Raw genomic sequence first — 15,535 nt, forward strand, 5'->3', positions numbered from 1 at the left:
AAATTCTAACACAGAATAAATGAGAAGGATGGTACTGACTTTGGGAAAAAAAATAGTATCTTCAGAAAGCTTAGAGGAAGAATACACCTCTCCAAAATTTCTAACGTAAGGCATCAGAGAAGACATCAGGAAAGGTGTATCATCAGTACAACACAGAATAAAACAGCCTCTATGAAATGAGACCAGAACGCCGGAGGAGAAAAGAGGCTGAGGTGAAAAAGGAGACAGATGCACTAAGGAATTATGAAGAAAGCGAATCAGCATTAGTAGAGTTAAAATTAACACTGAAACTGGGAAAAGTCAACACTGTAGAAAGTCACATAAGTAGTATGTGGAGACAAGAAGTTCCACCAGGTACAGCTGCAAAGACAACAGGGAGACAGAAGAGAATCCCAAACATGCACAACAGAGGTCCAAGGGATCTGACGAACAGAGGTCAGGTTGATGGAACTGACGCAGAAATGATGTCAGCATTAAAGAAACAGCCTGAGCTAAAGAGAGAGCCGTGGGTACCTACGATATGATCTACCACATTCCGTCAAGGTCAACGGGAAAAGACGTCTAGGCACAGCTCGGCAATCTTTTTTTAGGCTTTTCATGGTGAAATGTCAAACTCATAAGGAACTAAAGTATAATGAATGCCTAGCTCATGAAACTCGCCATGTTTTTGAATAACAAAAATCAAGAGAATATTTTCTGAGTCATTTAAGGCAGAAAAGTTGGACTTGCCTCAAAGGAAAAAATAGTTATGAATTTTGCTACAATACTAAATGTCAGGGGAACAGGTGAGGGGAAGGATGCAAATATGAGTCTATAGATTTCAGAGACGGAGGTAAGGGGCCGGGAAACCATGCATCTGGAATCAAACTACCTTTCCTCTGTTAAAAAAGGTCAACATTTATTGAGCTTTGCAAAGCACCAAGGAGTAGTATACACAACTTATGTCGTTAACTCATCTAATCCTAAAAACGACCCATAAGATAAGTCTTACCATTATGCCCATTTGACAGATTAAGAAACAGAGGTGCAAACAGCCGGTAGGTGGTAAAGTCAAGATTAACACCCAGACAGCCTGGCTCTAGAGCCCAGACTTTTTTTTTTTTTTTATAATGTTTTATTCACTTTTGAGAGAGAGAGAGACAGAGAGTGAGCAGGGGAGGGGCAGAGAGAGAGGGAGACTCAGAATTGGAAGCAGGCTCCAGGCTCTGAACTGTCAGCACAGAGCCCAACATGGGGCTCAAACTCATAAATCGTGAGATCATGACCTGAGTATAAGTCGGGTGGTTAACCAACTGAGCCACCCAGGCACCTCTAGAGCCCAGACTCTTAAACTCTACACACTGCATGCTTTCCCATAGCATGCAGAGACTCAAAAGTTTCCACCTTCTGGGGGTTAAAAACAACTTGAGGACATGTACCAATACATGAGGAACAGAAGCAGAATTCGGAGCTCGAGACTTGAAAAGTCGTTTGGATCAGCAGCGTGCAATGAGCCCAGTTAAACACAAAGCTGAGCAGAACTGGGATGAGGAGAGGTAAAAAGGACACTCCCCTTGGGTGTAAATTTTAAAGTTGCACCAAAACGCTCAGTCATCAAGATAAATGACATTTTCACACAATATTTTTAAACCAAAATAAATGAAAAAAAAAAAAGTCTCATAAGACTCCATCTCCCTTGCCTCACTGTGTTGAATCTGGTCTTTAATTTAAAATTTTTATATTTGTTCATCCTGGATTATTTTTGCATTAATTCTGGTTTAAAAACATTTCATTAAAAATCATTTATCTAGGGGCGCCTGGGTGGCTCAGTCAGTTGAGTGTCCACTTCGGCTCAGGTCATGATATCACAGTTTGTGGGTTTGAGCCCCGTCCAGCTCTGTGCTGACAGCTCGGAGCCTGGAGCCTGCTTCGGATTCTGTGTCTCCCTCTCTCTCTGCCCCTCCCCTGCTCGTGCTCTGTCTCTCAAAAATAAATAAACGTTAAAAAAAATTTAAAATAACAATACCATTTATCTTAATTACATCAGCACCCCTTAAATTTGTGCTCATGCTGACTGCCTCACTCAGCTCACCCTAGTCCCAGCCCTGGAAGTAAACTGAAATAATTTTTCTAAACTTTTTCTAAAAGTTTCTAAAAAATTTTCTAAAATTTTCTAAAAAATTCTAAAATTTTTCTGGTTACAGAACTGAATATTAAGTCAAAATTATTTTTAAAAGATTTACCCATGATCCCATTAAGTACTGAATTAGTATTAAAATATTAACAGTACCCCCATGTTATATTATCAAAAACTGGGATGTATATCAGAGAAACGGGAAACTAAAGTGTGCAGAACACCAATAAAGGAGAGTCGAAAAGAGGTATCATCCTTGACTTTGAGGATTAGAAAAGTATAGGCTAAACCTATATTTATAGCAGCATTATCTAGAGTAGTCAAATTCTGGAAACAGCCTAAGTGTCTACTGACTGATAAGTGGATAAAAAAGATGTGTACACACACACACACACACACACATACACACACACACACACAGGAATATTATTCATCCATAAAAAAAAAGAATGAAATCTTGTCATTTGCAAGGACACAGATGGAGTTGGAGGGTATGATGCTAAGCAAAATGAGTCAGTCAGAGAGAGACAAATACCATACGATTTCACTCCTATGTTGAATTTAAGAAACAAATGAGCAAAGGAAAAAAAGAAAAAAATACAGGTTAAAGAATGCTTATGAAAAATGTAATGTAACCACTACTAGAATTTGTATACATATTTTTTCCAAAAATGCTGAAGACGATGAGTCAAGGAAGTACAACCTATGTAGCAAAAAAGAGAGAAACCAAGAAAGGCGACAGGGAAGCAATAAAACAAAAAGCATATAGGACGCCAACAAAAACACCAGCTGAAAGAAAGAAGTGGACTCCATGATTCTGCTGAAAGACAAGACTCTCAAGACTGGGTCCTAAAACAAGATACAAGTCTAAGCCATACATCAATTCTAAGACACCCCTGTTCTGCACTGCCATGGCTCTGACACGAGTCCGTCCCAGTCAGATTTAATCGGCGGCTTTTCCTTCTCAGCAGCACAGAGGATAACAGTGTGTTTTACTATTGATGGTGTTTGACGGTTGAGGAAATAGGGCGCACCTATAGGAAGTGACTCAACAAAGCTCTAAAATAAAGAGATGGTCAAGAACAGACCAGGATGTACAAATGAAACGCCAAATGGGAATAAATATTAACAGCTGGCTACTGACAGTCTGTCAATCCAAGTCGCCGGAGATCTTCAAAGATGACACGACAGAAGAGAACAGGAAGGGGAAGGGTGGCCCACCAGATGGCCAAGTCCAGTCCTTGGAATACGTTTTGACACATGCTTCTGGTTCCTCACACAACACACGACAGCAGACAGAAGCACACAGGAAGAGGGAAAGCAGCTAGACATGTTTTAGACCAACTAGAAGCAGAAAGAAAGTAACTGAGGATTTAACTGTGGGCTTTAAGGTCTGACTACAGAACTCTTACTCCATCCTTGGCCTTGGGTTAAGCCTTGCTTGGAGTACTGAGAGCTGCAGTCCCCGGGCTGGGACTAAAAGGTCTCTCTAGCCAGAGGCCAGTGACAGATGATAGCACCTGTCCTTCCTGAAACACAGTGAATCATGCCTCTTACACTCAGTAAACCTAAAAGGGTTTTCCAGAATAGAGCAAGCTTGATATTTATGCACTTGAAGACAACATAGGGCACATTTACAATGGAAAGCGAGGATGTTAGCATCAAACCGCTCTCTTTAGGGAGAATTTGCCACTCAAAAATTGTTTGGATACTTGTAACAACAACAAAAGAAGTCTGCCCACCTGAAACAGTCTACAGTGCTAGTTTTTCTTCCCCCCCGCCCCCCCCCAAGACACTATTTGCTGGAGGAATTATCACATTTCCTTCTTGGCTTTTTATTTTTTTTAACATTTATTTATTGTTGAGAGACAGAGCACCATCAGGGAGGGTCAGACAGAGAGGGAGACCCAGAATCCGAAGCAGGCTCCAGGCTCTGAGCTGTCAGCACAGAGACAGACACAGGGCTCGAACCCACGAACCGTGAGATCATGACCTGAGCTGAAGTCGGACGCTTAACAGACTGAGCCACCCAGGCGCCTCTCCATTTTGGCTTTTAACCATAAAATGAAGGAAGGTGACCTATGTGGGGCACATTTTCCCCAGAAGCAGTAGGTGTCAGGAAAAAAGATGTAAGAGACAGAGACAACAAGGTGGAAAGAGAGGAACACCGGGAGTCTGAGGGCATCACTGGGGAAAAAAAAAAGAAAAAGAAAAGAAAAAAAGCACAGCAGAAGAAAGGCCACCAGCCAGAGAGCCCAAGAAGGCTTTATGACAGTCTCACCTGTTTCACCCTTTATGCCAAACCCCAAAATGGAAAGACCAACTCACCAGGCTTCCTACTTGACAAGCCCTACAAATCTTTTAAAAGAATGATCAAGCTACTGGAAGGACAAGTTAAGGAAAGCACATTGAACCCTGCTCTGGTTCCCCTCTTCAATTACACATCTGTTGACTTCGTGCCCGGATTTATGTCCAAGGGCACGTGGGTCACCCACCGCAATTCCCCGAGGCTCTGCCATCACCTGCTGTGGCAGCCCTCACTCCAGCACCTTTTCCCAGCATGCGTTGCACAGGACATACTCTTCCCTGGCGCTGTCTGGTTACGGGGCTTTGCTCTGACTTTGAACCATGCTCCCTGGATCAGGACCTACAAGCAAGCAACTAACTAGAAGCACTGCCAGGCAGAGTACTCTGCACCCCAAACCTCTTCCAGGCTCCCGTTTCTCTCCCACACGGGCAACCCACCTAAAGCCCAGACCCCCAAGGAGCTCAGCCTCTTCCAGCTGTGAGTGGAGTCCTGCCTGCCTTTCAGAGAGGCACACATCCAGACTGGGGGGAACAGAGGCTGCCCACCCCCGCCCCCATCAATCACGGTCTCCATCAAGCTACTCACGTCGGGTTAGTAGTCAGTCACCAGGGACAGAACTGCAGACACCTTGGCTGAAAAGGCAAGTCCCCATATTAATCTGAATGACAAACTTCTCCACAAAGGGATGTGAAATGAGACAGTTCAGGCCACTACATCTTAGGGACAACACCAGAGACGAGGTTAAGAGTCCACAATGCATAGAATACCAGAGTATTTTTGTATTTCAGTCGGTTGCTCCTGTGCTCAGTGGCTCGGCATTTTAGATAAAAGGAGCATTAAGGAGCAGCGTTTGGGGACCAAGGCTCCAAAGCCAACATATTCCTCCAGAAGATGCAATGAAATACTACGGAAGATGAAATGCTACAAGGCCACCAACTAATTTTGGATTCAGAAAAGGGGCAGAAGAAATAAAGCAGTGCAGAGGTCAGGAAGCAAAGGGGCTTGAACCAAGCCCAGTGCCTCTACTTAGTATGCTGTGGGTCGTCTCGTCCCTGCCTGTCCAACATTTACAGAAAACCCTGACAGAGTTTCGCTTTAAGGAGATTTTGATTTCCATCCACCCAGGCTGGCACTCCTTACGTATATTATGTCATTATGGTTTTTTTTTTTTAACTTTTTAACGTTTATTTTATTTTTGAGACAGAGAGAGACAGAGTATGAGTGTGGGAGGGTCAGAGAGAGAGGGAGACACAGACTCTGAAACAGGCTCCAGGCTCTGAGCTGTCAGCACAGAGCCCGATGCGGGGCTCGAACCCAAGGACTGTGAGATCACGACCTGAGCCAAAGTCGGCCGCTTACCCGACAGAGCCACCCAGGTGCCCCTAGCCACTAATGTTTTTATCAGGGGCAGTCAGGCTGCTAAAACTACTATCAACCTCAAGAGCCCCGAGATTCCAAACAAAGGTACTTTGTGGTGACGCCACTCCCGCTGCCACATTCCCTAATTCTACTAGTGTGAGATTCTGGAATTCCCTTTAACTGCAGGCAAGCATGATGCTTTGGATGCAGAAAGGAATTCAATTATCCCCCCAGTGTGTAGCACGGACTGAAAAGACACGCAGGATGTTTTAAAACTCAGCTGCTGTTATATGCAATGTAATTTTTAAAAGGGTTAAAAGTGAAAAGAGAGGTGCCTGGATGGTTCAGTCAGTTGAGCATCCGACTCCTGGTTTTGACTCAGGTCATGATCTCAGGGTCAGGGATTTGAGACCCACAGCAGGCTCTGCACTGTTAGTGCAGAGGCTGCTTGGGATTCTCTCTCTCTGCCTCTTTCTCGCTCTTTCTCTCTCCCCCGACTTTCTGCTTCTCTCCAACTTATGCTGTCTCTCTCAAAATAAATACATAAACATTTTAAAACACTTTTAAAAAAATGGTTGAAAGGAGAGGAGGGGATGGGGGATGGGTGAAGTGGGTGAAGGAGATAAAGATGTACAAATTTCCAGTTATAAAATAAATAAGTCACAGAGATAAAAAGTACAGCACAGGGAATACAGTCGATCATAACACACTCACTGTGTTTTGTGCATTTTGTATTTGTGCATCTGTGCACTTGTGCATTTGTAATGTATGTATAATTGCGGAATCACTATGTTGTACACCAGAAACTAATTCATTATAGGTCAACAGGTCAACTATACTCAATTAAAAATAAAAATGAGGAAAGGAAGAACTGGAGAATATTAGTGATCAGTAAGTCTGTGGACTATCACTGGACGAACATGTCTTTAACATGAATATAATAAATATAACGACAACAAAAAAAAGTAGCTGAAAGCAAGGGAGGATGGGTAGTCAAATGGGGCAGGGCATGGGAACAGGCAGGGAAGACACACAGGAGGTAACACTGTACAAGACACAACTTCAGTGGGGCGCCTGGGTGGCTTAGTCGGTTAAGTGTCCGACTTTCGCTTAGGTCATGATCTCGCAGTTTCGTGGGTTCGAGCCCCGCATCGGGCTCTGTGCTGACTGCCAGCTCAGAGTCTGGAGCCAATTTCAGAGTCTCTATCTCCCTCTCTCTCTGACCCTCCCCTGCTCACGTTGTCTCTCTCTCTCTCCTAGAAATAAATAAAAAAAAATATTTTAAAAAAATATTTAAAAAGACACAACTTCAGAGACACTGCTTGGGCCTTCCAGGTAATTTCCATTTCTATCTGTTATCACATCTGAAATTCCACCTTGAGCTTTGTCCCTCCAACCCCCTAAATCAGGAAAAAAAATTAGAAATCTGAAACTAGCCCTGAAGAAAGATGTTAAGGGATTAATTTTAGGAAGAACAAAATGGCGCAAGCTTATATTTACCAGTGAAACATTCTTGCTCGTGCCCATTAGGTTCCAAAGGCCGGAAGCTATGATATACTGTGGGAAAGATCAAGGGCACCTTGAATAGCCTCCAGTATGACTCAGAATCTGTGTCCAAGCCTCAACGGGGTCACCGAGACTCCGTCCAGATCAGGAAATGTCAAGGAGTCTCACAGGGGCTTCAGCATTACAGTTCCATTTTTCAAGTTGAGACGAAAGGGAAAGACAGAAAAGCAGGCTTGGGCACCTTTACTCCGTGCCTGAATACACACACATCGTCTCTTAGGCTGGACTGAGCCAGAAACTTTGTTATGAAGGATATTAATAGAATAATTGGCAAAATTTAGTAAGGGAATAGGATTGTACTCATGTTAACTTATGGATTTTGAGCACTGTGCTGTCATCGTATTGGAGACATTATATAAAGGATGTTATATAGTCCTTTTTTTTAATGAAGAAAATAGACACTAAAGCAGATGAGAGTAAAGCTATCACGTCTGCAATTTATTCTGAAGTGGTTAGACAATTACAATATGCTATATAGAGAGAGGGGGAAGATGATAAAGCAAATGTCACAAAATGTTACTAATTGGGGAATTCGAAGATGGATATAGGAGAATTTTTTCTGTACTATTCTTGTAATTTTCTGAAAGTCTGAAATTATTAAAGAGAAAAGTAAAGAGGGGCGCCTGGGTGTGACTCAGGTCATGATCTTGAAGTTCATGGGTTCGAGCCCTACACTGGGCTCTGTGCTGACAGACTGGAGCCTGCTTTGGATTCTATGTCCCTCTCTCTCTCTGCTGCTCCCCCAAATAAAAAGTAAAGAAAACAAAATACCTATCAGTGACACAGTTGTGATGTGAGCAAGACAGTGTCTCTGGCCCCAACTTGGGGTCCCCAGAGCCCACTGGTGGTCTGTCCTGAACTGAATAAAGAACCACAGGCAGAGGAAGGCATCTGCCAAACTGCAGAGCACCTGTTCCTCGCCTCAGCTCTGCTACTTAGCTGGGTGGCCATGGGCAAGTCATTTACCTGCTACGAGCCTCAGCATCTCATCCAAATGATGGGCATGATTCATCTAGTCTGTGAAGATTTCAAAAAATGTGTATCAGAGGCCAAATACTAGCAGGATCAGAGCTCAGTAAATGATGGTGGGTATGACAGAAACTTCTTTGGGGGCGCTGGGTGGCTCAGTCATTTAAGTGTCTGACTTCAGCTCAGGTCACGATCTCACAGTCCGTGGGTTCGAGCCCCGCGTCGAGCTCTGTGCTGACAGCTCAGAGCCTGGAGCCTGCTTCGGATTCTGTGTCTTCCTCTCTCTCTGCCCCTCCCCCGCTCACCCTCGGTGTCTGTCTCTCAAAATAAAATAAAGACATAAAAAAATTAAAAAAAAAAGAAACTTCTCTGAAAAACCAACATCCCTCTCAACCTCAGTGACACGGAGGGCAAAGAAGACTTGAGAACATCATGAATTACAAACTATTGCTCATACCCTAGCTTCTCTTCATCACCTAAGTTGCCTCATTTCCTCATTAAGTGAGCCCTGGGCCACAAAGCTCAAAGAGGTTTCTGTTGGGTCTCTTCATTCTAATACTTTATAATTATATACGACATGAGCAGCCTCAGCGATGTTCACCTTTATCACTGAATTTAATCTTCACTAATGCCTTCATATCTGCTTATCGATTAAACACTCCTCCCAAAGGATTGGACATCTTAAGGGAGTGCATTATTATCCTCAGCTTCTTGATAAAGAATTAGAAATATGTCTGGCATGTATTCCAGAGAAAGGTGCACACAGGTTCATGAGGGGACATGCAGGGGGAATGCGCACCGAGCAAGGCAAGCCGCACAGAGTGCAGGAAGCGTGTCCTGCATCGGAGCGTTGCACCAAGCACAGGTGCAGTTAGAAAAATGGGCTGTATGGCAATGTATCTCAAAAGCAGAGCACTGAGTGCCAAGTCACACATGGAATGAGATGCAAAGCGTGACACCAGCAAGTCTAAAAGGAGTTCTGTAGTATTCATGCAAACACGCTGGTTAAAAGTTTCATGGGATATGACAGTTCTAACTGGTCAAAGAAAAATATACCCCAAATCTGGGTAGAGAAGAAGGAAGGGACAAATGAAGAAGCAGATGGAATAAAAGGGTAGACAGATGGGGCACCTGAGTGGCTCAGTCAGTTAAGTGTCCAACTTCAGTCATAAACTTAAGTTTCATGATCTTAAGGTTCCTGAGTTTGAGCCCAGCATCGGGCTCTCTGCTGTCAGCACAGAGCCTGCTTCAGATCTTCTGTCTCCCTCTCTCTCTCTGCACCTCCTCTGCTCATGCTTTCATGCTTTCTCTCTCAAGAAAATAAATAAAAGCATTAAAAAAAAAAGAGGATAGACAGATGGAAGATGGATAGATGATGGATTCAAAGGAGGAAGGCCATGGGGAGGAAATACACACACACACACACACACACACACACACACACACACACACACAGAGTACTCACTCACGATCACCACAGAGCCCGCCGCAAGGTCTTACCTGAGGCCCCCGGCTTGTGGCTGGACTGGCCCACCTGGTGCACACTCTGCTGGAGCAAGTGGAGGCACTCCCCGAGGCAGCTGAGGGTCGCGGCGGAGGTAGCTTTCAGGAGCAGCAAGTCCTGGTCCAAGGCAGTGAGGGGGCCAGACCCTGGCAGAGACTCAATGGCGTGCACAAGGTTCTTCTGCTGTCCTTCCACCTGGTTCATCATCTGCAAAACAGGAAGAGACGGCATGGAGGTGAGAGTGAACAGTCCACCTCTCAACAGGCTTGGGGTAGGGGGGCAGCTCTTCAACCAGAGGACTGCACAACACAGGGAAGTGGGGAGAGGAAGCAGGAACTGTCCCCCCATCCCAGACCGCAAGCGACAGGAGAGTCAGCTCAGAGGGTTCAGGACACAGTAGTCCTCTGATGATGTGGGCTGGTGTCAAGCTAAAAGGGCCCCTTAGGGCCAGCTGCATGTATCATTTAACTGATCCTCTGCAGGTAAGTCAACAATAAATACGTTAAGGACAGAAGTCCCTGGGGCCACTGGTAAGGTTCCTGAAATCCAAAAGGTCAGCTGAGACAGTGGACATCGTGGCTTTGCCTGGGAGCTGGGCTGTGCTTTGCTTTTCCTTCCAGCTCCGGTGCCCAAGTCCTTGGCAGTCTTTTTGAAGTTCAAGAAACAGAAGTGAAATTTCAGGCTGGCATAGGTATGAGTGAGATCACAGTCAAGCCAGCACACAACCACGCCGCCCCCAAAGTGCCAAATCGGATGAGACTTTCTCTCTCAACACCGTTTGAGACCCGAGGAGGCAGAGAAAACCCAGGACCTCTAGAACCAGCCCTCTGTCAGAGCTGAAGCCGGGACAACCAGAAAGAACCCTATTTTGTGTCCTGGACTCAATTCATAAGCTGCAGATAACCCAGAGTCTAACTGCATCTTTGAATTGACAAATCAAGGAGAAAGGAGGTCATGAACTAGAAAAGAAACTTGACTGGTCAGCTCGCGAGGTTCATGGCCCTCACGTTCCACAACGTTCCCAACAAGATGACGAGCATCAAGTACACATCTAGCCAACACTCAGTTGCTCTAAGAAGTGGGGGAGGCGGGAGCAGCCCCTACTCAGCATCAGCATCAGAGGCTACAACCAACTGCTGGTTGCTAGACTCTGGTCCACTTTCTTTCGGCACCCCCACCCCCACACCAACAACAACCATCCTTAATTTGAAGCCATAACTCGCTTTGTCGCTGCCTTCGCTGGAGGATCCTTGCTTTAGCGTCATGTCGTCATCAGGTGGGGAGAGGCAATAGTTCTGTTAAGGACCACTGGACTTGGACATGAAACTCATTCCGTGCTAAGCCTTCTTTTTCTATTTCTTTTTGAAAACAGATACCTGCCAGTTTCTATCATTCCAGTAGTCATCTGCTTTCAACACAAACAAAAACAAAACAAAACCACCAACTCGTCCATTGCAGTCCTACTTTCTAAAATAGGTGTCATTACTTGAAAAGATATTTTTTTCCCTAAATCATTGTTAAGCCTCTTGCACAGACATGACTTGGAGTTGTGAATATGCATGCCAATCCTTGGGCCATGCAAATTATTTTTCTGCAGATTACAGAGGTTATACCTGGCTGTTCTGGCTCCTATAAAAAAAGTGCCTGGGGCACGACAGGGGTTCAGTAAGTATGTCTGCCTTCAGGTCTTTACTTAAAAGCCACCTTCCTCAGCAAAGCTTCTTGAACAACATTATTATTTCCTTTTTGAGAGAGAGAGAGAGAGAGCGAGTTAGTGAGGGGCAGAGAGAAAGAGAGGGAGGGAAGGAGAGAGAGAGCAGCAGGACTCACTTGAAGCAGGGCTCGAGCTCACCTGATACGGGACTTGAACTCATAAACCCGTGAGATCATGACCTGAGCCAAAGTCAGATGTTTAATGACTGAGCCACCCAGGTGCCCTTGAACCACTTTATTTGTTTGTTTATATGTTTACTTATTATTGGGACAGAGAAGAACAGAGCATGAACGGGGGAGGGGCAAAGAGAGAGGGAGACACAGAATCTGAAGCAGGCTTCTGGCTCTGAGCTGTCGGCACATAGCCCAACATGGAGCTCGAACCCACAAACCATGAGATCATGACCTGAGCCAAAGTCGGAAACTTAACCGACTGAGCCACCCAGGTGCCCCAACCCACATTATTTAAAACTGTATTTTCAGGGGCGCCTGGGAATACATGATCTCACAGTTTGCGGATTCAAGCCCCGCATTGGGCTCTGTGCTGACAGCTAGCTCAGAGCCTAGAGCCTGTTTCAGATTCTGTATTTTTTTCTCTCTCTGACCCTCCCCTGCTCACGATGTCTGTCTCTCTCTCTCGCTCAGAAATAAATTTAAAAAAACACATTAAAACTGTATTTCCAGGGGCAGCTGGCTGACTCAGTTGGTGGAGCATATGATTCTTGATCTCAGTGTTGTCAGTTTGAGCCTCACACTGGGTTTAGAGATTACTTAAAAATAAAATCTTAAAAATAAAAACAAACACAAAAACCCTGTACCTCCAGACCAACCCTTGGCATCCCCTCTCCCTACAAATTTTTCTCCATAGCACTTACCACCTTCCAACCTGACTTATAATTTACTTATTTATTTTGCTCATATGTGGTAGTGTGAAAGCAGGGCCCATCATCTCTGTGCTGTTCAAGGATATATTCCAAGTACAGTAAAATATCTGTGGAATGTATAAATGAATCCCTAGTCTCTCGCTTCTCAGAGGTGCAAAAGAACTGACTTTTGACCCAAAGTCTACAAAAATCATTATACACTATTAACATAACACGGCTGAAGCTTTAATAAAGAATACCTCCACTATCAGTTTAGGTTCACCAAGAAATACTACCAACTGGTTAAATTTAACTTTGCACTAGATAAAATGTTTATGTATTCTCTGACAGTTCTATATATAGCACTAACAGCAGTAGATTTTGAGCTATTTGTCGTAGTCAACATTTCTGCAAATTCCTACCATAAAACCTTGTCTTAGAAAAATGATGTGTCGGAAGGGAAGAAAATGTAATGAAGAAACATGATAAATTATGTTCTTGACTATTATGGATGATACCATAAGGCTCAAGAGAAAAGGGGAGTCAAATCAAGCCATTAACGATATGGGATCCATTTGTTTGTAATCAATAAAAAGAAACGTATTCCAATTTTATAGTATAGAATAAAATGTAAGATAAATCTCAGGTAATAAAAACACAGAACCGACTTCTAGAATCTTCTACTCCATTTCAACAGAGACACATGCCCAGAAATGGAATGTGCTCTCTGAAAAGCATTTACCAGAACTGAGAGTCTATCAGCACTGCCAGAGGCAGGACAGTCTGTTGGAGGGGCACCTTGAACCAGCAGTGGGGTAAATTTGACACTCAGAATGATTTGAGAGCTACCAGCACTGGGGGGCGGGGGGAGGGATGGGAGGGATGCTAAATGCCCCACAGGTCAGGGCAGAGTCTCATAAAATAAGACCCGTCTTGCTCAAAATGCCAAGACTGCCCCACGGAGTCACCCTCTGCTAGAAATATATCAATAACCAGGAACTTGATGGGTTCCAATATTTTGGGGGGTAAACTAAGCCTAGCACAGTACTTGACACACACGAGACGTTTCCTAAAGATTCATCTTTGCCCCTAGGGTGCCTGGGTGGCTCAGTCGGTTAAGTGTCCAACTTCGGCTCAGGTCATGATCTCGTGGTTTGTGAGTTCAAGCCCTGCATCGGGCTGACAGCTGGGAGTCTGGAGCCTGTTTCAGAATCTGTGTCTCTCTCACTCTCTGTCCCTCCCCAACTCACACTCTGTCTCTCTCTCTCAAAAATAAATTAAAACTTTAAAAAAAAACAAGATCCATCTTGGCCCCCTTTTCCATGTGATGCAAACCAGAACTATTGTTTTTAATGACACAGCTTATGTCATCTTCACCTTACATTAGTTTCATCAGGCTCCAAAAGAAATTGAAAGAAGCTGCAAACAAAGGTGGGATTCCCAGCCTTGTGATATAACTGTATATTACAGTTATCATGGCTCCAACATTTCTAGGCCTGGGAGGCACTGATGAAGAATTGTCTTGGGAAGAACAAGCTTTAGCTTTTTCCACATCTAATTTTATTTTATTTTATTTTATTTTATTTTAAATGTTTTATTTATTTCTAGGAGAGAGAGAGAGAGAGAGAGAGAGAGCGTGAGCAGGGGAGGGTCAGAGAGAGAGGGAGTCACAGACTCTGAAACAGGCTCCAGGCTCTGAGGTGGCAGTCAGCACAGAGCCCGACGCGGGGCTCGAACCCACGAACCGCGAGATCATGACCTAAGAGAAAGTCAGACGCTTAACCAACTAAGCCACCCAGGAGCCCCTTTCCACATCTGATTTTAATCAGGGGCACCTACAAGAAGACGGCTGTGGCACTGAAAAGCTGTACTCAACAATACCAACAGCAAATTCTTTAAAGCACTCCCTCTCTCCTTCAAGGTTCCTACAGGCTCATCAACAGACGAACAAAGCACAAGCATCAACAAGCAGGTGCACCTCCTGCTACGAACCTTTAAACCATTTACCTTAATTACGTAAGTCTCACCTCAGAGCCTTAACACTTTTTCTGAAGCACATCAACGTTAATCATTCGTGGTCTTTAAAAACAAAACCAAAACACACAAGTTTCATTTCCTTCTGGCACTCCAGAACCTGGGGCATCACCTTCTTGTAACACAGGTGGATATGGGACTCCAAATGAAATTTCAGAGACCCACACCTGAAAACGTCAGCTCCGAGGTTGTAAAATCAACCATATGTAGGTCACACTGAACTTCACAGATAGGCAAACTTCACAGATAAGCAAACTTCACAGGGAGGGGAGGAAATGCTATGACCCATTTTTCATAGCACATATAATGGTATATGTGTGCTACAAAATCAAATCATAGGAGTTAATGCTAATAAAACCAGTGGCTGCAGACTTTATTGCTTTATTCCAATAAAGCTGTGTAAGAAGAGATTTCAAAACGGAGTCAGCAAGCCTAGCAAAGAAAGTCTCTTCTCAAACAGGGTCAGGGGACCATCTGGGGGAGGAATTTATGTGCATCCTAGAACCCATGAACTTGAGCCTGCAGCCTGGACTGAACTCCCTCCTCCCCCTGAGGCCTGAATCATTGGCATTCTTCACTTGGAAAGGAGCCAGGAAGATCCAACACAGGGCTCAATCCCTCATTCGCATATGACCCCCACCGATCCCAGTTAACCTAGTTTCAATCCATGTTTTGTACAGAGGATCGAAAAGAGAGCTGCACTCAACCTTCTGCCTTTATCCACCCCATCTCTGTCTCCCTTGAAACAAGAGTCAGGTTACCACCTGAACTGTGTCTTCCGAACTGCAATTCTAATTACCCTAATAAATGCCTGGTGACTTCAATTTTTAATGAATTCTTTCTTGGTCGACAGCTGAAACCACGATAAAGAGACTAACACTAACACTAACACCTAACACCCAGCTCAACAGGTTTAAGATGGGTCTCTCTAGACCTGAAGGGGGCAGGGGGGGACAGGGGCTTCAAGTGCCTTGATTGCTTCAGACTGTTCAGAGCTGCAAACTCTGGGGCAGGTTTGGAGAGAGATGCCCGACTGGCAGGATATCAGTGAACACCAGCGGAGTCACTAACCCATTAATAATCAAAGGATCAGCATCGGGCACCTC

The 15,535-nt window shown here is 44.4% G+C and overlaps 1 protein-coding gene across 1 annotated transcript in view; it reads right to left on the minus strand.

Moving 5' to 3' along the window:
• The window catches only part of OSBPL10 (oxysterol binding protein like 10), a 221,406-nt gene that overhangs the window by 69,975 nt on the left and 135,896 nt on the right, over positions 1-15,535 (minus strand). The window contains exon 6 of the mRNA XM_077753734.1: positions 9,816-10,026. Coding sequence (XP_077609860.1) covers positions 9,816-10,026 — 211 coding nt within the window. The remainder of the gene's footprint in view (positions 1-9,815; positions 10,027-15,535) is intronic.

Source organism: Crocuta crocuta, unplaced genomic scaffold, assembly GCF_008692635.1.
Source record: "Crocuta crocuta isolate KB4526 unplaced genomic scaffold, BGI_CrCroc_1.0 scaffold655, whole genome shotgun sequence".
In the NCBI taxonomy this organism is placed as follows: Eukaryota; Metazoa; Chordata; class Mammalia; order Carnivora; family Hyaenidae; genus Crocuta; species Crocuta crocuta.